Raw genomic sequence first — 21636 nt, 5'->3', positions numbered from 1 at the left:
TCCATCGGGCTCGGTATGATCATAGAACGCGCGACTATGTAGCCTGTTCTTGGTCCCAATGCCTGCCTTGCATCTGCCCTGTCGGGTATGAAAGTTACGCGCGGTACAGGTGTGGCAACGTCGTATCGGAAGACTGGATTTGTCCAGTTCATTTCGGTTTGGTTAAATGCTAGATCGTGTCTCGTCGAGGTCCTCTCGTCCAAAATTGGGCGCACATGTCTAGCCGTGCGACCAAAACGCACAAGGGTGTATGTGTAGGATCTAGTAGCGTTGAACTCGGCCATCAGCGCTGGGGGGATGTCTACTCCGGCCAGGGCGAACCTAGCCATCATGATAACCCGATTTAGAAAAGTCTCGAAGGCGGTCTTTCACATTAAATTATCCTCGTTAGCTTCTTGTTCTTGCCACACTCTACCTACGCGCTTAGGGGGGGAGGAAAGGTATCCACGGTTAGTTAGTTACCTAAGCTACTTACTACCAAGGGTTAGCTGTTGGCACCCACCAATTCAAGGACCAAGAGTTAGGGACAGTCGTTGGAAGAAAAAGGAGAAAATCTACAGCGCGGAAGATTTTGTCCTGACATACCTTCGATCAGAAGACCGTCATTTTCTTCATAGGCTTGGACACGAGCAGCATCGCGCGAGATGCCAGGGGGACAGGGCAACCTGTTGTATCCCCAAGTAACCGTCGTTTTCCAGTTTACAAACTGGTTGATAAAATAAACAATCCACGAGAATATTCTACCGGTGGCACTCGGGCTGTTATCGGCGCGTTTCTCCGTTGCGAAATAAACTACAGCACTCCTGTTAATTCTATATATGGCCCATGGTTCATTCATACTGTTCTATTCCTCCTTTGGGAAAGAGGAAGGGAAGGGAAAAAAAAAGAGTTATCACAACGTACCAATCGCAGCAGCTTCGGGCCAAGTAAGACGGTATATGCCTTCGAAATACGCAAGCGTCAGTCCTAAAGTGTTCGAACATGACCCCGTCACCTCGTTGGGTAAAATATGCGGGGTGTTAACCCATGCGACGTCCGTCTCCATATTCGCTTTGTGAACAATGCCGTTGCCGACACTTGTTCGTTCGCGGGCCCTCTCCCGCCCCGACTCCGGCGTGATGAGGCGGATGTCGTCCTGTATCGCGTGTTCCATAAACCGGGTCCGGAGTGTGAAAAAGGCGTGGGAAAACCTGATAGCTAAGTTCGTCGCATCCCCGGTGGTCATCTGGCTCACCGAGTTCGGACCGAAGGCTTGCGTGAAATCCTGCAACGTATTCCACTCGACGCCCCGGTCGCGCGCAAGCGTGATAGTCGCGTCGAACTCGTTTATCAGGCCCAAAGCATCCGCGTTGCCGTAAGTTCCTATTATCCTGCCGTCGTGGAGATAGTCGAGTGCACCCGAAGTGAGCGTGCTTCCGTCATACTGCTGAACGACACGGTGGAGAGTGGGTAGCATTGAGCCGAACCATACCCCTGGGACATCTCGTAGATAGAGCAGGATACTCACCCTCTCTTCGTCGTTCAAGGCCTCCACAGTGGGATCGTACGCATCGAAACGGTACATGCTCTGCGGCACAAATTCCGGGGGAAGCATCGTGACTTGGATTTAACGTAAACAATTATAAATTACTACTTGTGCCTTGGAGACCTCCAGATAGTAGTACTACTGTAACCGAAACTAAAACTCAGTCAGACTTCAGGATAGGGTATATTTTGTGTACCCCCTATTGTGTTTATTGTACAAATATAACAAATGTCCAATATCGAAGCGATAGCCCCTTAGACGGCTACGGAAACGTCCAGGGGGACACAAAGAAGTATGGATCCGGTAATATAACAACCAGGTGCGCTTTGTCTTCTACGCGCTGTGAGGTCACTTTGTATAGTATAATGAGGATAGAATAGTCGATTTCATTCTGGTTACATACAATGCGTTTCCAATGACCCGTATGTACCCCCCTATCTTACACCAAAAGTCATCAGTTTCGATGCTACAGTACTTAACATAAACAATATGAATCGATCTAGTATATTCAATATGAAGCATTTAACCGAAATAAGATTTGAGATTTTAATAATTTAAATATCTTGCGGTTTGACCGTTTACGGTGTAGTGTACTATATATATATATAAAAGGAAAATAATGGGAAATTCATACAATTTTCTTTTAATTTACAATCGGACGTTGAAAGTGATTAAATTTTGGGGCAAAATAAGGGGAAAGCACACAGACTTTTGGTAACGCATTGTATAAGCCAGGCCATAATAGCTCTCGTATACTGCCGGTAAATAATATCGAGAAACGGCTGCGCTTGGGGGCATTTACGTATATTCGTAGCCATGGCCAGCTTGTCTATCATCTTTAAAGAAGCCGGCGGCGTCACATTAAACTGTGAAAACAAGAAACAATACCGGGAAAGTCCTGCTTAGGCGCTATAGGTAGGTCAGTGAAAGGGAGGCGAGTACCAGAGTAGTTTAGGAGACGCAATCGCGGTATCATTACCATGAGAAGGATCTGGAAGTTGCTTCGCGGTTGGAAATGGAGAGAAGATTATATACACCATGGCTCTTATTCTAGCATGAAATATCATTTAGAATTCTACATCGCCTAGTGGTGCATGTTGAGTATCATAGCAGGTTGCCCACCTCGGTATGTAGCACTTTACACGGGCCAAGTAGTTGATCTAAATACCTAGAAGCTCTCTTATCATGGGGGCACTTAATTGACACAGATGTCCTAGTTACTCTTTTGGAGATAGATATGTCTACCTTAGATACCTAGATAGATATGAACACCCTGCAAGCAGACTTTCAAAGGAATAGGTAGGCAACATATTTTATCCGAGTACTATATTACCTCCCTAGGTACTTAGTTAATAGGTATATCATAAAACGAAGGTTTCTTGCTTAGGTACCTAAGGTACTAAGTATTAGTCCCCGCAGATTCCAAGTCCCATTAAGATTGCCTTCGACTTCATCCTCCGTTCCGTCGCTACCTAACCAAGTAAATATTAGGAGAGTCAACGATTCTGATGCCTTTATTTTTCGTATTGGTGCAGTCTATAACTACCTATTTGAATTGTACGAAGACGTGATAATTCAAATAAACACTGTGTGGTAGATACTGATCTAACCCCCAAGTGGCATTCGAGTAGACCACGACTCGGGGTTGTCAATATTTCAGGCTGCCGTCCAATGATTTCAACATCCCATTAAGATATCCTATATACTCTATGCGGCCGCAGAGATGGGGGAATACGTGGAAGGGAAGTTGGGTAATTAAACATCGGACGTATGGAGGAGCTTAACGAAACCCAGCCGTACCCAGCAGCGAGGGATAATACGCGTTCTTTCACGGGGCGTCGACCTGGACGGGTTCACTTTGTAGACTAATATTCGTTCACGTGGGTCGCTGGTTTAATGAATCGTTGATTTAATTAGGGCGTCTGATTTGGAGGCCTTATCTAACGTTATCCGCCTAAACGATTGCATAGAAACGACGACATGGTATGTCATAATATAATTATGCGTATGTCTGAAATATGAGATGTCGCAAAGCTATTTTCCGCGATAGCCCAACAAAGTAGACAAACTAGTGTACAGTAGTAACCGGAAATAATCGTGAGTAGTAGCGGCGTAAAAATCCCTCGACTCGAAGATTGACTGGTACGTTGGAAGCGAGGCAATAGCAATGTCCGCTGGGTAGAATTCTCGAGAAAGATATCGCTGAAGCCGGTCTTGATCTATTCTATCGGATCGATGAGTCGTCTTCCCCAGTCTGTTTAAGAGCCGCCAGCGAAACGCTTTGCCCGTGCCTCAGCTTTCGCCCTTTCGGACGGGTCATTTAGGATGCCAGACTTCCCCTTTGCACCACCAGTCGGTCTGTTTTCCTTTCGAGGTCCACCTGGCCTACCGCCTCCACCTTGGCGGAAACGTCCTTTGCCTCGGTGTCGACCACCAGGGTTTTGTCGCTTCGCGCCTCGTTCGCCTTCGGCATTGCCACCTTCGCGGCCTCGCTTTGACGGTCTCTTCTCAGGCAGCGCCTCGTCGAGACCCTTTACCAAAGCAGGTTGCTCTACGCCAAAACGCTCAGCGCGCTCAGCTTTCTTCTTATCCTCGTCATTTTCAACTACGCCAAACCGTTTAGCTCGTGCGGCGCGCTTGCGTGCCTCTTCATCTGCGTTGGATGCAGGAAGGTGTGCAGAGAAATCTTCTTTTGGTGCCTCCGTCTTTGCGGGTTCTTTAGCGTCCTCGTCGGCCGGCTGTTCTGTCGTCGCAGCAGCTTCTGGCGCACTTGTCACCGGCTCGCTAGGCTCGCCAGGCTTCTCCTCAGCTGGAGCAGGTGTTGGCTCCACGGGCTCGGCAGCTTTCGCAGCTTCCGCGGGCTTGGAAGTGGCAGGGACATCATCATCACTGTAATCAATTTCGTCCTCGTTTTCGCGAACGGGAGCGGCTATTTGACATTCATTAGTATATGTATATCTTAGGCGACGCTGCGACAAAGGAGGGTTTGTTCAAACCAAAGTAATACTTACGATTCTGGGACTTGTCGTGATCTTGCAGACGAGCGATTAGGTCGGCCTTGTTACCAGCCACAGGTAACGACTTCTCTTGAAGAAGTTTCTTCAACTCTGGGACCTTTAGGGAGGCGTAGTCGGACATCGTGATGTCTTCGCGACGCGACGATAGTGTCAAGGAATATTGGGAGGGAAATGTTGGGCAATTGCGCGAAGGATAATCGATTGAATAAAATGTGGAAAGTACAACTTGTTTGATGCACCACCCGCGCTGTGTTTTGGTTCTCTGGGAATTAAATAGTTGTAGATGGTAAGATGGTAAGATGGTGATGGAATGTTGAGAATTGAGAATTGAAAATAGAGAATAAAGAATTAAGAATGGAAAATGGAAAATGGAGAATGGAGAATCGGTAGCAGCGCGGGTACGCAAAAAAGGTATTGTATAATAATAGGTACTAGGTATCGTTCGTACCCTGGGTAGAGCTAAATACCCACTTTCACCTATTGCACCTACCGCTCTCAAGTACCTATGATCAAAGACGCGTTTGCTGGGAAAAACAATGGGCTGAATGAGAGCTGGCACCTTTTTTCGCACGGACCTAATCTAGGTACCAGGGTACTTGATATGCCAAGACTTAATCGTATCTGTTATTCGGTGCAGGGTCTTCTTCGCTAAGAATACCACCTACTTATACCAGAGGAATAATGATTTATAAATTAATTCCAATACACTACGGGTCTTTATTGGACTTACGAAATCGACCATTCAATTGCATAAGGAGAGTGTTTCTTAACAGCTGCATTGACTGGGAAGATATCTAACAAAGCCCAATCCAAGGTTTTCTGTTTTCTTTTCACTTTTTTCAAAAAAGAAATACAAAAGAAGATTTCAACTCTAGCAGATCTACTCACTAAAAAACCAAGTTGACTAAATCAAGGATTAGTATAAATCTAAGGACGTAGAACACATTGACTAACTGTCTTTATTAAGTTACAGGTAGGCTGGTGTCCGTGCATCATCGCGGGATATCACAGAGATGGACTTCCTCCTGCGTCATCCCTTGATCGACTTGAATACTCGCATACTTATCGAGATTAAGCTGCTCCCTTGCATAATCTACGATATGATGACATCGATTGATATACATAGATCTTGCTTAGTAGGTAGTTTTTCTTCGTCGGTAGTTGACGATACCTAAATGATTATGTGCCTCTTTTTTTAGAGGTTGTTTGTAAGTGAGACAAATGCATATCACTTGTATTTCCAAAACCCAACCTATGGACAAGAGCTTGAATAATCCGATTCACAACAGCATAGCGATCGAAGTTCCGAAGCATGCAGTGAATAGCGCGCATGTACATATGTTTCGAATTACAAGAAAATAAAACTCGGAGTAGCGAGCGGCGAATAAAAGTTGCAACCGCGAAGTCGAGAACTTCCTGCGCAGAAGCAATGAGGTAGCTTGCAGAAGCTGACTGCAGCTGCTTTAACCCGCCTTTGGTGTCACTGTTTCCCTCATATAGTAGGACGACTTTGATTTTCTCTCGGGACCGATGGCATGTCTAGGTACCTAACCTACCTAAGTAGGATCTTTAGCATCGCACAATAAATCCCGGCAGTAAACGTGGCTTGACAAATAGCTTCTTCAATCCTCGAGCAACACTGATATAATGACGAAGGTTGTCCCGAATTCATCGTGAGCGGTACCTGTCTAACACGGCCAGCTTCAGATTTCTAGCCTTTCAGACTTCCCTACCTACCTAACCTACCCACACCTTCTTTCCACCATGGCCGATACATCTAAACCGATCCCTATCGTCGTCTGCGGCAAGGCAGAAATCGTTGGAAAGATGGTCATCGAGGGTTTGAAACCTGAGTATGAAGGTAAGCGAACACCAAGAATTAGTCGATGATACATATGTACATCTTATGAAAAGCACTGATGATCTGAACATGATATACATAACTATAAGATATACTATACTAACATATACATATCCTCTCACGCAGTCATCCTCTTCTGCCTGGGCAGCAAGCCAACAGCCGCCGAATTACCATTCAGTAAGCGCCCCCCCCTCTCCCCCCCAAGCCCGCAAAGCCCGCAAAGCCGCCAACTAACAACAGCCCCCCCACCCCACAGTCCTCCGCGGCATCCCACCCCCCTCGCCGAGCAGCTCCCTCGGCACGGGCTCGTACTCGTCGACTCCGTACGCGGTCATCATGGGCGCGGCCTGGAGCGCCGAGGACGTGGCGAGCGTCAAGGCCGCCATCGACCAGAACACGATGCCTCCTCCTTTTCCTTCCGCCTTCGTCGATACCAACCCCAACCCCCTACTCCGCGCCCCCATCCTCCTCCGCAACGACACCTCCCGACCCACCCCCAAACCCCCCTCCCCCGAGTACGCCGCCCAGCTCGTCGTCCGCATCCGCGCCTGCCTCGGGACGCTGCTAGCCGGGGAGAAGCCCGCCGGGCCTGGCGAGGAGGGCGTTGTGGTATGTTTTTTTTTTCCTTTCTTTCCTTTCCCCCCTCGTTCTTACCCCGACACAACCAACATCGTCTGTTTTTTCCGAAAGCTACCTAGATTTAAGTCTGACGATCTGATGCTACAGTGGTACTAGTATTAAATGGACTGACTTGAAAAAATTATAAAAAAATAAAAACGAAAACCCCCCTATTTTCGAGCAGCTATGTTATGACTAAGTCACTCACCACTTACCTCTGTTAGAAGCATTGGGAATCGGTTTGTAGTTCCTAAAAAAACCACATCACATGGAACTTATGATCGAGTAAAAGAGGTACGAGTGACGATTGAATGACTTTGGTGATTAGGTATCTTTAGAGTGTTCTTGTGTACATAACAGGTATCCCACATGATATTTCTTTACCGGTAAAGGGGTAGCAGAAAAAAAACGATGTGTGACGAGAGGGGACGCAATTAAATACAATAAACCACCCCATACCGTCCATGCATATGGCCATCCATCCATTCTCTCTCCCTTATGCTCTGTCCGTCTTGTCTGCCCTCAGACATCTAATGCAATATTGTCCGACGCCTCGTCTTATCCCTCGAAAAGTTCGGAAATTTGTGTTGGCTGGCAGGTTGTAGCCAATATCTGAAAAATGAAAAGCGTGTGGAAAACGGCATTCGAGCCTTTTTTTTTTCCTTTTATACATATGAAAAGGGTATCATCAGACAATTAGCTTATTACCACCTCTTGCGTTACGAGTCCAAAGATCCACCTCGCCTGCGCAACCGATGAGCACTGGAAACACCATTTGCGTACGTTTCCTCCACTGTTTCCTCCCTGGGGCGCAACCCCGGCTTGTCCACTCTCGTTCTTTACTTCCTCCCAAACATTGATGAGGACACCCCTGCTTCCTAGTTGACTGAAACACTGGCTACCTAATACGACATCCAAAACCACCACCGGTTTATCGGCATCCTTCTTGGGGATCGTCGTGACTACAATTCTCTTTTCCATTCCTTGATACTTCCGTAGGTTCTGTCTCGTGCCTCGGTCAGGCCTCGTTACTTCAAGGAGACAGTTGCCATGGTCTTCCCACTTGCTGGCCGACACTAATAGATGGAGGCGGATCTTGAGGTTATTGGTTGTGAGATCTACCTTTGTGTGGCCGCTGTTCGCAATGCTGACTGAAGGAGAACGGGGTGGCGTGCCTGACGAGGATGAGGTATATAATGATGCGTCTCCACCACTAAAACGGTGCGGCCTGTCGACAGACGACATTGCAATATTAAATGACTGATTACCACCGCCCATCAGCTTTCTTAAAAATGAGGAGGCAGATATGCCTGAAGACTGCGATATGCTACCTGCCGACTGTGACGGAGCTCGAGTCGACGCGCGATAGCTATTCTTCCGTCCAAACCAGCTTCGACGATGGCTGCTTCCGTCGGCTTCTACTTCTGGGTTCGGGTATTGGCCGAAAGCTCTGACCCGGGTTTCTTCCTCGAGCGCTTTATATTTGGCGTTATCCATACGGGCGCGGTGAACTGCCATATAGAGGGACTCGCACTCTGAAACAGACTGAACTCGGAAGCGGAAGAATGAACTATCGACCTTGAGTATCTTTGCGTACAGCCTAGAGTAGCTGAGAACTGGAGAGCGTATTTCCAAGTCGACAACGGTGCTATTTCGTAGCATGACCAGAGGTGTAAGGTCCAGAGCAATAAGGGGTCGCTCTTGGGGCGAGTTGTGAGATGACGGGTGTGCTCGCTGATAAGGATACGCCTCAATAAGGCCGGGAGTCGTAACAATAGAGCAGAGGTCCGGCCAGAGGTCTTGCCAGCGTCCGTGCTTATTATCCCAGTAAGAAATAGAAGCGACGGATTTGATGACGTATTCAGGTTGTCGAATTTCTGACTTCGGCAACCCATTTTGTGAGAGCAAGGTGGGAGAAGCTGGTCTAACCGAGCTTTCCGAGACGATAGACTCTGAGGGGATGTTGTCATGTTTCTTGATACTGATAGCAGGTGCGGTATCTGGCATATCGACAGCTTCAAGCTCATCATCGGATGATTCCTCCGAGATTGTACCATCTTCTGATACAGATGCTGGGGATGAGGAACCTTCAGAAGAAATGTCTGAGGGGTGATACTCGTGCTTGAGCGGTGAAGAAGTACGGCGCTTGAGACGGGAGGTGTTTTGGTCTACAGGAGGTGAAAGCACCGGTGCCTTTTTGGAGCTGAACGTCCGATGGACTGGGGGAGGTGGTGCACCGTCTTCGCGGTGGGGACTACTATTCGATGACGACTTTTTCGACGTTAGGGTATTAGGGCTGTCAAATTCGCTTGAATATATTTCGTCTTCGTATTTGGATCTTGAAAACGAATCTTGGGTAGGAGTCTTCTCAGGCGAAGAAGTTGAGTCGTCGGATTTGGGAGTAGAATTTGGTGTGTCATAGGGGCTACTAGTCGCCTTGCCCATACGTTCGGGGGTTGTTGGTTCGCCTTCGGAATTATGCTTGGATCTGGTTGATGTCGAAGAGGCTCTAGAGGTCTGACGTAACTTCCTCTCGCCCATAGGAGTCTCGCCGGCGGTCAAATTTGGGGAGGGATATAGTGATTGTGCTATTGAAGGCGCTGGCCCTTCGATTGGCGGGGGGATTGGAGTAGATCCCAACATGTCCAGCCATTCGAGTACCTGCTCTTGGCTGTCAGCAGTTAACAAGAGCAGTTCAAACCAGTCCTCCCTGGAACCCCTGATCATGACTACTAATTCGCGCTTGTCATCTCCCCTTCGGGCGGAGAAACGGCCACCAATAATTGGGGCAAATAGAAGCCATGAACGTCCCGCGCTGCCAGTTTCTCTGATTAGGAGATCACCAGGATCCGACTTGAATGTTTGATTGTCTCGAATTATGAGCTCGACTTGGCATCCGAGTCGTTGCCCGTTCGAATGTCTCAAGTCTAAGGTGAAAGTATCTTTGGCGTACACCTGGCGAAAACGGTCAATTTTAACGTTATCAAGAGCTTCTAATGTTCTTAAGTCTCGGGTCCGGGATGTGTCGCTGTTTCTGGCATCCTCATCGATAACTCTGGCATTTTCTTCCTTATGCCGCCGTCTTGCCTTATTTTGTAGTGCTTCCCACTTCGCGACGAGGGATCCAAATTCCTTTAGGCCCGAAATCGCCCGATACCCCTGATTTATTAGCTTGAACAACATAAACACAATCAATAAACGTACCTTGATGAATTTAGTAATCCACTTGACTCGAACTAGGGGGCGCTTCAGCAAGTGGGCTACATCTATGCGTTCTCCGTCCTCATTGAGAATATCTCCCTGCTCGTTGCGAGGCATCGCATTGATTAGCGAGTCGGCATCGTCGGGCGACCGAGGCGCCAGGTTGACGATGATACCTTGAAAGCCAAGGCGCCACACATCGAGATAATTGTTGTAAATGGGATAGATTGCCTCAAGCCATTGTGGCAGCCTGTTAATGTCAGAAAGTGGGGGGCATTGGTAGTGGAGGTTTTTGAGGTTGTCCAGGGCGATGCCCATGCTAACAACTGCTTTATCTAAGGTATCCTCCTTATATTTTGTAGGGGGAGTTCCAAACAAATCTTTGCGTGCCCTACTGGTATTGTTTACAAATTGTGTTAGAAGGACTGGAATTACCCCGTCTACAAGAGTTTTTAGCTCTCGTTGGTAAAGATCTTCGTCATCTTCAAATTCTAGTAGAAGTTCGTCTAATGTAGCGTCGCTTAGGTGACTTGAAGGTCGTCTTATGCTCCGTGCGGACCGGCGACTGATTCGTCTGTTTGGGACAGAATCATCAGCTGGCAGAGATAAAGCTGAAACTAAATCTGAGTGTTTTGTAAGCCGCCTCTTAAGCCCGGACCTATGGCTTCGCCTACGGGAGACTGCGGCGCTCCTTGTCAGGCCGGCATTTTCAGTTGTAGTTCTTTGCGACATTTCGGACGAAAGATCGGACTGAATTCCATAATGTGACTCCATCTCTGATATAATAGTCGATAATTCATGGAAGCCGTTAGTTGGCGGTTTACGGTTGTTATAAGCCAATGGCTCCGGGTGGGTTGGTTCAGAAGACACCGATGATTCATGGTCTTCTGGAGATGGGCTTCTTTTTGTCGTCCCAGAAGAGCGCCGCCTTTCAGAGTACTCGTCTTCATATTCTCTATCGAGATCTACCACTTCAGAACAGCTTGGATATTCCAAAGGTGGGGGGCTATGACCTGTGGATTCACCTCGAAATGCATCTATGAGCTTCTCTTTGAACCCTTTCTTCATACTACTTTTAGAGGGGGCCGAAGAAAGTCTGGTGGCTCGGCTTCTCTTTAGTCCAGCTGAGGTGGGAGTTGTGACTTCGCGTTTGCTGGGCTCATTGTGGTCCGACTTTTCAATCTCTTTTGGCTCTGTTGCTTCATCGCTAATGCTAACGTCGGATACACTTGCAACTTCTGCATTTTTCTGCTTTGAATGAAGACGGTGTTGCATAGTGTTTTCATTTGATAAATCCTCATCTGCTTTTGATTTTTGTTCCGGTCTGGACATAGAAGATTCAACAAAAGGATCGACAGTATCCTTGAGCCAAGTCTCAATATTTGGGGGCCGATTAACAACAGGTTTAGGAGGATCAACCTTCTCAGCAAGGATCTTCTTGCCCTCTGTTATAGCCTTCTTCAGGACGTTAGTAGCGCCCTTGAAACTAGCTTGCCTTTTAGTTTTTGGTCTTGCACTTCGTCGTCTTGAGCCTGTGGCTAGGTCAAGTTCACTAAATGCTGAGTATCCAACGGGTATTTCTGCTAGTGATTGTGCCAGCGTACTGAATGGCATATCTGACACCGAGTCGCTCGACCAAGATTCACTATCAGATACTTCTTCGGTTGCTACAGTTTCTGCATCTGCATGGTTCTTTTTGGCGGGGTTAGAGGCATGCTTTTGCTGTCTCTTGGATTGCGTCTTCGAGTTTCTCCGCGGAGACATCCGACGTTTATCAGATACAGGTTTCTCTACCACTTCTTCGTGTTCTGGTGGTGATGGGTCTCTGTGAGGACTTTCTCCACGGGTACTTGATCCCCTCGAAGAATGTCTCGAAGAAGCTCGGACTGTGGGAGCATTATCCGATTCTTGAGGCTCAGAGGGGGGTGGCCGCGCCTTGGCTCTTGCGCGGATATCTTGATATGCTTGCTTTTTTGTCGACCTGCTCCGAACGTTATGGCCTCCTCGTGCCTGTGGTTTTCGTGGTGTGGGTGTTTCCGTTGAAATAGAACTAGATAGACCAGTTGTAGCGTCGCTTTCACTCATAACAGACTTCACACGGATACCATCGTCTTGAGAATCGCTAGACTTTCCAGACTTGGAGGTTTCGACAGTAAGATGAGAGCCAGTTACGCGAGACCCCGTGAGAGAAGATCCTGACAAATAAGATCCTGTTAAGTAGGACCCTAATAGATAAGACCCCGAAATCCGGCTAGTTGTGTCATTTTCGCTTGGGATGGGCTTGACGCGAATGCCGTCTCCTTCTCGGTCTTCTAAACTTCTCGAGCTGCTCGCCTTAGCAGTGGCACGAGTAGGTTCTGATCTTCCGCTCGCATTATCGTCCTCAGAGCGAATGGGCTTGACTCGAATTCCATCCCCACTACCAGTTGATCTCACTGATCTTGGTGGGCTGTGGCGTCTGACAGGCGGCTCGTCGGGAATCTCAACCTTGCTGGCCCAGTCCCTAACTTTCTTGGACACAGAGGGATTAGAAGCCGGGCGTGCCAGAAAGTCCTTTGGTAGTGGTAATCCAATGCCTCCGTTCGATTTCCTCTTTGGTGACTGGCTCCTTGATTGATTCTTTTTCTTATCTTTGACCCAGTTGGTGTCACTAACAACCCGCTTTTTGGGCGCATTTGAAAGCTTCAAATCCTCTATGTTGCTTTTCTTGGGCTCATTGCCATCTGTCCTATGAGTAATCACGACTTTCGTGGTTGGTTTCTTCTGTCCCGACTTGATCCTCTTTCGGTCTTCCTCAGTCACGCTTTGTTCATCTACTTGAATATTCACCTCGCTTGGTTCTGACGGGGGGGCCAAGGGATCGGCATTGGCCATCGCTTCGGCATTAGCCTTTTGCCATTTCTTAACACGTTCATGCACACCGCCCGGGACCTGGATTCGCATTATAGCCGCTTGCCGCATTTCCTGCTTTACCAACTCCAGACTCTTCCGCCTCGCCTGTGCCGCCTCCTTTGCTGCTTGTCTATCTGCTGCAATTCGAGCTGGAGATGGTCGGCCCAGTAAGAAATCACCAAGAAGAGTAGGGTGTGGTTTTGTTGTAGCGGATCGTGGACGGCCAGCGGCCGGCTTAGGTTTAGGAGCTGCGCCATCTTTGACTGGTGATGAGGATGATGATGCCTTAGAAGTCGGTGCTTTCCCCGGGTCGGTATCGGGAATAGACTTGCTAGTCTCTGAAGCTGGCTGAGAGGTTTCGGGAGGCGGAGGATCCGTTGGATCATCGTCATCGCTGGATTTAGCGACAGTCATGATCTATCAGATAAAATACCGTCAGTCTCAGTAACATTCCAATGGTTTAGATATTTGATACATTTGCTATATTATACCGATGGACATGAGCCAAGATACGTCCATACGTCCAGAATGCAGGTTAGGTGGTCGTGTTAACAGGTCAGTGCTTGAGAAGCTGCATGCCACAGCACAGCACAACACGCAGCGAAGCAATGCCCACCATGCAATACACATCACACCGCACACCGTATTCGCACCTCAATGAACTCCTGAATTGCTCAATTAAATCAATTCTTACCTGATTTGATCAGGGCCTGGCCCAGGCTTCATGCTGACATTGAGATACCATACGACATAGGCAACGTGCATGTAGGAGTCGGGCTTGTTAAGAGGAAAAAGGCTATGAGGTATGACGGATTATAATGCGACAACAAAGTGTACGAATCTGAATTTGCATTTCCGTTTACGCCGTAACATAATAGAACACGCCAGGTGTCTGTCCGTTTCAATGCCTAAGGTAAGGGTTTAAGGTAAAGTGAGAACTAGAAAAAATGGACTGAATAATGAGTACCTAAAGTGAGTGAATGGCTATGTGCATTGGAAGACGGCAGGTGTGAAGGAGAGAGATTGTAAAAGTGCCATAGCAACCAATGGGTTTAAGCGGCGAGGGGCTAATAAGACAATAAACAATGCCATTTCCAATAACATAGTACAGACCAGGTACCTATGTACCTAGGTACTTAGGTAAATATGCGCGGATCTAACTCATCTACAAATGGTGTTAGCGCCTAAAAGCTAGCAGGTTAGGTAGCATTTACCACGGGCTGAATCTTTTTGTGTTAGGAGGTACCTGCTTCGACCTGCTTTTTCGGTGGGGTCCTCGTACTTAAAGCTTGCTTTTACTTGCTTTGGTATTTGCTTTAGGGCTGTATGGGCGTTAGGTGGGGTTGCCAGCCCGGCTTTTCAAACTTGGAACTTGCAGCTGATGATGGCAGTACGAACCGTAAGTACCTGTAATTGGAGCTATTATGCCCCTGTAGTTACCGAAGCCGTTCCGGTCTATCCTGCCAATCAACCACATCATCAAGGCCCCCTCACTTCAAGGCACCTCTTCTTTTACTGTACAATCATCACATTGCTTAGGTGTCATGGCATCATGTGGCTGCTTACAGCAGCCATCTTCAAGGCTTTCTAAATTCGTTCGCTTTCGATATCCGGAGTCCGTGGTGTTTATTACTTCGAACAATTAAGTTGATATAAGCTATTCAAATCAAAGCTTACAATTGAATATAGCTTACCATTATTTCATCCGGAAAGGGGTAGTAGGATGTATAAGTGGATAGTGTATTTCTCGTTTATCAGCTTCAGGGGGTTGGTTCTATGACGTTCTTTAAGGAATATTCTCGGTCTATTCAATGAGAATATCACAATGATTAATGGTGGTAAGACAAACATTGATAACAAATAGTACATATTTATCTCATGCATGGTAGTCTACCTAATGGTGCAACACATACCCAAAAGGTAACGTACGAGGCGGTTTATCGATTCTATTCTATGCTAAACTGAGCTGATCTTGCAGATTGTGGGTTCATACCTTGATTTTGGTGTAAGGAGGTGGAAACTAAATGCATCGGCAACGGCGAAAACCGCATCTAATAGAACCCTTACACTCTTTAAGATTGTATTCAAGTAGCCGACTTCTTGCGTTGGAACTAACAACTAAAATGCGAAGGCCCCGTTGAAGAAAGATAGTCATCTCTTACTAACCTAGGCAATCCTGTCAACTAAAATACCTAATTCTGTTAAAGACTCTTTCAAAACCCCATTTGCAAGGTTGGATGTCGGAGCAGAGAGAGACTGAGCATATCATTCAAAACAATCAATGAAACTACCCAACCTAAGATGTAAGCTTATAGGGACTAACTCAATACCAGGTACCTAGGTGCCTGATTAAAAGTCAAGCATCGCTCCAATCCATCGACAAACTTGTATCTGTATCTTGATCTTTTGCTGGCACCGATCAGGTTTCTTCCCTGTATTGCCGATATTTTGCCTTCCCGGCACTGCTCATGGAGACGCCTATTATGACAGCAGCTAAAGTCGTACCTTTGAAGATAGTCTCGAACTGCTCGGATTTTACCGCTCGCGAGAATGGCTGACGGTAAACGCGGTATAAGAAAAACGATGTTACGGCGAGATACGCTCCAAAGAGGATGCGATATCTGTTCCGAAAGACCGGGTGCTGCGGAACGTCTTCGAGATCTGGGGTCGAAGTCATAACCTGTCCTCCTATTAACAAAACAGTATTATAGATAAAATATTTCCAGTTTAGAGTTCTTAAGTACCAACAGGATCAATCAGATAAAAGAAAATAAATCAAGTCTGTTCTGTCTAAAGACATTCGAGAATGGATTGAGGGACCTCAAGGTTTTCCCCACATTCTGATGACGTCAGTTCCTTTTTTACATAGTACTTAGGTACATATAGTACATGTAATCCGTAAATCCCTAACATGTGAACGATAGGTCTCCCTGTCTCCCTGTCTCCCGAGACGCGACGCTGAAACTACAAATTGCAAAATCACAGATCAAGTTATAAATTTATAATTTTGCCTTACTGCCCTGTGCCTCCTTGAATCGTTTTGCGCCCTCTTCTTGTCTCTTGTTCTCAGCTTCTTGGATGTTCAGGGTTTTTGCGCCTTCTTCGCCCGTGGCAGTCAACAGTTGTATACTCTCGCGATACATCTCGGCCTTCAGTAGTCCGTAGACGCCGGTAGCTCCCTTCTTGATCAGCGATCGTTCTTGGATCAAGCTCAGTGCTGCGTCCAACTCGCCGACGGCATCGATCAACCCAGCTTCAAGCGCAGCTTTAGCATCGAACCGCCGGGCTTCGAGAACCATGTCGCGATAAACATTGGGGGTAGTCTTCATTCTGAAGATGGAGCTCATGGGTGGCAGTAACGGCGCGCCAAACTCGAGCTCGTTTATGCATAGGTAGCCCTTTTTGCCCGTGAACACCCGGTAGTCGTGATGCATAGCCAACATGAACCCGCCGGCGAAGGCGTGGCCATTGATCAAAGCAATCGTCGGCATAGGATAAGCCAAGAATCTTCGGAACAAGGGGTACAGGCTGTTTTCCCAGAAGCCCGGCAACGATGTAGCAAGCTGGAGGTCGAGGCCATTGGAATAGAACTTGGTAATGGATGAAGTAGTAATGACGACGCCAGGAGGATGGCCGAATTCGATAGTATCAAGCGCTGTCATCAGCGCGGTATTGAAGGCAGGCGTGAACCTGTTGTCTGGTGGCGAGGTCCATGTGAGAACATAACCCTGAGGTTTTGGAGATGTACAGACAATGCTGCCTCCAGGATGCGGCTTCATTGCCGGAATGGGAATTTTAAAGAGTTCGTTTGAAGCCATGTTTAGAGAATTATTGGGAGATATATAAGTTAGAACTAATGTAGTAGTAGTATGCACTAGGTAGGAGATAGGTTAAACAAGGTGAGGTGTCTACCTATGACCTTAGGAAAGTATAAGTTACTTGAATTCTCGGGAATTAGATGTACGTGATGCTTTATTTTTTCCTTCATCTCTTTCTTTGAAAACTGAGTTTGTTTGCATTCATTTATAAGTCGTTAAGCTCCCGTCGCATGCCTGAGGATGACATGGTGGAGCTGTAGCCGAGGCATTTCCCTAATCAAGTCAAAGTGTACCAACAGGTGGTACTCTAAGGAACCTTAGTACCCATGTATCTTAGGTACTTACTGACTAAGGTATGTACCTTACCTCATCATCTCACGTACCTATTATAAGAACGGACTCGGTTAAACGCTGAAGTTCAGCTGTGCTTCAAAATCCCCAATACAACCTCAACCGCCATCAAAGCAGCCACAGCGCGTAAAACGTTGTCACGATGCAATTGGTCCATCTGCTTCCGGGATCATGTGACCTCGTTGGGCTACCCCATCACCTTGGCATCAACCAAGAACATCAATCAGGTAGAAATTACATTGAGGTCAAAATGAAAGTCTCAATCCATACCACCAAAGTCAACAAGTAGCGCAATGGGTTTACGAGATTCATGATGTGTAGCGCGGGTAGGTAATCATGGAATCCACTCAAAAGCCCAAGGTGTTTAGACTGCGCAAACTCCCTGGTGATACCGACGAATCTCAGGCTCTCGTCTATCTCAGTATTGGTCTTGGTAGTATACCGGTCGAGAGTATTCGAATATTCTCTCTCGCGACGAGTCTGAGCCCTTGGCGTCCAAGTAAGATAGCTACGCTTATGTTTGACCCGCTTCCCGACTTGCTGCAACAAGGTCATGGAAAAGATGAATGGCATATCAGGGTAAATAGACTCGAACTACCTTTGATATTGGACATACATTTCCGTGGACTTACTCCGCTTCGCGATCCCACCCCAGACCACAGTTATGAGTAAGTTTATCCTCCTTGTATCTTCATTGCCATTCATACTAATTAACCTGGATAGTTGCATCTCCCTCTCGGGGCTTTCGAGCCACCCTTTCGGCTCATGGCAACCTAAAAAGAGCGACAATACATTCATGTGGATTAGAGATGAACTGCCTCTCGATCTTCCCCAGCTCAGGCCGATAATCTACGGTTATGAGACTGTACTACCCGGGAGCAGATCGTTTCAAACGATTACTGACCTGGCCTCTCAGCTGATCAACCAACTAGCATCAAGCGTATGGACGGCTTTGAGCGCAAAGCCCATAGTTTTTCTTGCCCATAGCTTAGGTGGGATTATACTAAAACGGGCCATCGTAGCTCTGGCGAACAGTGATTATGATGAAGATACTATTCGGATCACCGGAGGAATCTTCTTCGGAGTACCAAATTTCGGCATGGAGCAGTCATCTTTTCGCTCGATTGCGAAGGGGAATCCTAATGAGCCTCTAGTGGAAGAGTTGGCTCTAGACTCAGATTGGCTAAGAGGCCTAGATTCGGAGTTTGATGGTATCTCCTATTTGAGAAAGATGAAAACAATTTGGGGTTACGAAACCTGTACATCCCCGACATTGGTTGTGAGTGAAACGGCGTCTGGCTTTTTCAAAGACCACAGACTTACACTGAGTAGGCAAACGGAAATGGGCAACTTTCAGAAGGTCCACATGTCGTGCTTGTAACGCGCCATTCAGCTACTCGAGGTTTACTCGAGTCTGATGAGAACCTAACATTTCCTCTCAACGAAAACCATTCAAATATAGTCAAGTTTCAACCTGGCCACGAAGATTATAGCGTCGTCGTAGGGAACCTTGCGCGGATTTGCAACATTGAACCTAGGAATGCTATCACAATGAAAGTAGACGGGAATCAACCAAACAAAACAATCGCCGGCCCGATTAGGTTGGGGGCGCAGGGCCACATTGCTTTCACGACATCAGAAGAACCCAAGGTCAGAGAGTATCTCTTCAATAAACAAGATCAAGAGATCTCCAAGAGTAAGTTCGAAGCCTTAAAGTATCCCCGTGTCTTTCTAATTGCATACTAGAACTGATAAAATCTCTCCGAGTGCCTGAGCGAGATCGCCGACTAGAAGATATCTCATTAAATTTCGAAAACACATTCGATTGGGTATTTAATCACCCCGGATGCAAATTTGTCGACTGGCTACAACATGGTCGGGGAGCATTTTGGATTAATGGTAGCCCTGGTTCAGGTGGGACGAAATAATTTTGTTAAGCTGCAATACTTACTAGTTTCGAAACCCATACACCCCTTTTCTCCATGCTGCTACCTTGGACTTCATTCGTAGGTGCTAATTGGCTGTGATGTAGGGAAGTCGACTTTGATGAAATACATCTTTGAAGATAGCCGAACTCGAGAACTCCTCCATGATCCCCGTAATTCGGTTGACGAGGTATATGCTGGATTTTTCTTTCATTACCGCGGGTCGCTGATACAAAAATCCTTCGATGGACTACTACGAGGTATCCTCAGCCAGATTCTAGAACAAAAGCGGAAAGTCTGTCATATAATCCTCCCTCTCTTCACTCACACTACTTCAGTCGAACTTCTTGCTGAAAGCTGGACCTCGGCAAGGCTAGAGGAGGCTCTCACTTTAATTTTAAATCAGCAGCAATTCAACTTGGATATATTCCTATTCCTGGATGCGTTGGACGAGTACCAAGGACGTCCTGAGTTTATTGCTAGGTTTGTGGAGAGTATTATCAAACGAGAAACGGCATCTTTGACTCGAGTTAAAATATGCTTCTCGAGCCGACCGTGGGCTACATTTACCACTTGCTTTAAAGACTACCCTGCTCTCACAATGCAAGACTTTACTAAAGAAGACATACGTCGCTACTGCTTGGGTGCTATGGATGCCGAAATGTCTTCGAACGTATCTGTCCCGATGGAATTCTTAGTTCCTCAAGTCGTCGATCGCTCAAAGGGAGTTTTCCTTTGGGTTAAATTGGTAGTAGGCGATCTTGCTAGAGCTGCTAATTTAGGATCGAGCAAACAAGAGTTAGAGGATGTACTGAAGAATCTACCAGCCGAGCTGGATGAATACTACGCAGAAATTGTTCAAAGAGCGTCAATATCATCTCGATGGACTCTTTTTGCGATGCTCAAAATCACCTCACAAGCTCTGCAACCCTTAAACGGGCGAGACCTCGTGGGTGCTGCAGAGTGTTCACGATCATCACATTATAAGGCAGCATTATTTAAGTCAAAGAAATTGCTTCTCTTGAAGCCAATGGAATGCGATGCCTATACCTCAAGCCAAATCAAGATACACTCTCAAGGTCTTATTGAACTTCGTTCAGGTATAGCCGAGCTTTTGCACCAGACAGTTGAGGAATTCGTTAGCCAGCCGAAATTCAACGCTCTCATCCTCGACACTGAAGCAAAAGTCACTTTCGAGAATGGACACTCCTTTTTAATGAAGTGGTTCATACTTGATCATGCATTCTTTGAAAGGGCTAGTCGGGATGTAGAAGAAAGAAGTAAAAACGGACCATTCCAAGACCCTAAGTTCGAATCTTATTACGACGCTTTCTATGATGAAGACTATCCAGATTCTAAAGGTATCTCGGAATGTTTCTATGCTACTGTAATGATGGCCGAAAGACATGGAAAGTTGGCGGAAGACACCACGGGCCGCAGCATGAAGCAATTTATTGACAGCACTCCAGCAAAGAGATATGCTCAGTTCCCGGACATCGAGATCAGCACATCCAGAGAATTTGCCTCATGGGCAAGACTCAAACTCTATTTTCGGGAGACCTTGCAACTAGAACCGGACTTTGTGCAAAACTGTAACCAAGATAGCAAAAGGTCTCTAATTGCACTAGCCCTTAGCATTCGCAACATAAATGAACCTCGCAACGTAAATAAGCTTTCCGATTTTCGTTATTTTGAAAAGGATGGTTTAGAGATAGCTCAACTACTACTAAATAACGGTTATAAGGATCCGAAGGCATTTGATTTACTAATATCCTGCCTGGCCAAAGATATTTCTAGCCAGGAACTCAGGAATGCGGTCATTGGTCTCGCAATTCGGTTTATTGAGACAGGACATGACCCAAATTTGCCTCTCGCCACATACAAAATATCAGACATGAGGAAGAAGGGCGTAGTTTTTACGTGCCCTGCACTACACGTCGCATCTCCAGAGATTGTACCTTCGCTACTAGTCCACGGCGCCGATGTTAACTCGAAAGATTCCGAGGGTAAAACGCCGCTGGAAAGACTCTGCCGCAGCGTCTCACCCCATGTAAGGCCACAGCATTACCTATTTGAACGGATTAACGAGTATGTTAGAAGCGTGCCGGACTCCTACCAGATAGCCTGCATGCTTGTTAATGGAGGCGCAAACATACCCATGATGTGGAATTCGTCCTGGAGTAGACTCTTACGCCTCTTTGTTGAGCGGGGATATGATTTGGAACCGCTTCGGCCCCAAAAAGTTGTTTCTATATCAGCGAGACTGACAGTCAAGGCTAAGTTAGCCTTGAAGTCTGTTGTCTCTCGAGGGCCCAAAAGACAGGTCAGTGAGTAGCGCTTCATTAAGTAGCGCGCCTCATACATCAACTCCCAGGATAATAATCCGACGTAGAAAAAGGGGGTGATGAATAGCTTCTCTGTTAAATAT

General features: G+C 46.8%; 6 protein-coding genes across 6 annotated transcripts; 2 read left to right on the top strand and 4 right to left on the bottom strand.

Moving 5' to 3' along the window:
* Window positions 1-289: 289 nt before the first annotated feature.
* On the bottom strand, window positions 290-1733 carry F4812DRAFT_157549 (uncharacterized protein). Its single transcript, XM_047929780.1, has 4 exons — window positions 904-1733; window positions 586-792; window positions 463-474; window positions 290-365 (listed from the first exon to the last, which is right to left on the bottom strand). The coding sequence occupies exons 1-4, from the start codon at window positions 1592-1594 to the stop codon at window positions 322-324; spliced, it is 954 nt and encodes a 317-aa protein (XP_047786829.1). The 5' UTR covers window positions 1595-1733; the 3' UTR covers window positions 290-321.
* A 2050-nt stretch (window positions 1734-3783) lies between these two features.
* On the bottom strand, window positions 3784-4663 carry F4812DRAFT_462571 (uncharacterized protein; the record flags this gene model as incomplete). The annotated part of the gene is made up of 2 exons (XM_047938070.1): window positions 3784-4454; window positions 4537-4663. The coding sequence occupies 2 exons, from the start codon at window positions 4661-4663 to the stop codon at window positions 3784-3786; spliced, it is 798 nt and encodes a 265-aa protein (XP_047786828.1).
* A 1349-nt stretch (window positions 4664-6012) lies between these two features.
* Window positions 6013-7428, top strand: F4812DRAFT_157417 (uncharacterized protein). The gene is made up of 4 exons (XM_047929779.1): window positions 6013-6403; window positions 6530-6580; window positions 6660-7012; window positions 7130-7428. The coding sequence occupies exons 1-4, from the start codon at window positions 6307-6309 to the stop codon at window positions 7136-7138; spliced, it is 510 nt and encodes a 169-aa protein (XP_047786827.1). The 5' UTR covers window positions 6013-6306; the 3' UTR covers window positions 7139-7428.
* Window positions 7429-7717: 289 nt separating this feature from the next.
* F4812DRAFT_462569 (uncharacterized protein) lies at window positions 7718-13528 on the bottom strand (the record flags this gene model as incomplete). The annotated part of the gene is made up of 2 exons (XM_047938068.1): window positions 7718-10180; window positions 10226-13528. The coding sequence occupies 2 exons, from the start codon at window positions 13526-13528 to the stop codon at window positions 7718-7720; spliced, it is 5766 nt and encodes a 1921-aa protein (XP_047786826.1).
* A 2424-nt stretch (window positions 13529-15952) lies between these two features.
* F4812DRAFT_157336 (enoyl-CoA hydratase/isomerase family protein) lies at window positions 15953-17276 on the bottom strand. Its single transcript, XM_047929778.1, has one exon. The coding sequence runs from the start codon at window positions 16930-16932 to the stop codon at window positions 16114-16116; it is 819 nt and encodes a 272-aa protein (XP_047786825.1). The 5' UTR covers window positions 16933-17276; the 3' UTR covers window positions 15953-16113.
* F4812DRAFT_467088 (uncharacterized protein) lies at window positions 17225-21543 on the top strand (the record flags this gene model as incomplete). The annotated part of the gene is made up of 5 exons (XM_047938606.1): window positions 17225-17951; window positions 18007-18562; window positions 18616-18979; window positions 19030-19197; window positions 19316-21543. Exons 1-5 carry the CDS (start codon window positions 17620-17622, stop codon window positions 21541-21543), a joined length of 3648 nt encoding a protein of 1215 aa, XP_047786824.1. The 5' UTR covers window positions 17225-17619.
* Between the last annotated feature and the right edge of the window lie 93 nt (window positions 21544-21636).

Source organism: Daldinia caldariorum, assembly GCF_022478825.1.
Source record: "Daldinia caldariorum strain CBS 122874 unplaced genomic scaffold F4812scaffold_19, whole genome shotgun sequence".
NCBI lineage: Eukaryota > Fungi > Ascomycota > Sordariomycetes > Xylariales > Hypoxylaceae > Daldinia > Daldinia caldariorum.
The sequence above is the reverse complement of the archived record's forward strand: the minus strand, read 5'-3'. Positions and strand labels throughout refer to the sequence as shown.

Bases quoted from the DNA above. Each gene is read 5' to 3' on its own strand.
- F4812DRAFT_157417 (XM_047929779.1), top strand. From the start codon at position 6,307: ATGGCCGATACATCTAAACCGATCCCTATCGTCGTCTGCGGCAAGGCA. The intron at 6,404-6,529 runs GTAAGCGAACAC...CCTCTCACGCAG, and splicing joins TTTGAAACCTGAGTATGAAG to TCATCCTCTTCTGCCTGGGC. The intron at 6,581-6,659 runs GTAAGCGCCCCC...CCCACCCCACAG, and splicing joins AGCCGCCGAATTACCATTCA to TCCTCCGCGGCATCCCACCC.
- F4812DRAFT_157549 (XM_047929780.1), bottom strand. From the start codon at position 1,594: ATGCTTCCCCCGGAATTTGTGCCGCAGAGCATGTACCGTTTCGATGCG. The intron at 793-903 runs GTACGTTGTGAT...GGAGTGCTGTAG, and splicing joins GCCCGAAGCTGCTGCGATTG to TTTATTTCGCAACGGAGAAA.
- F4812DRAFT_157336 (XM_047929778.1), bottom strand. From the start codon at position 16,932: ATGGCTTCAAACGAACTCTTTAAAATTCCCATTCCGGCAATGAAGCCG.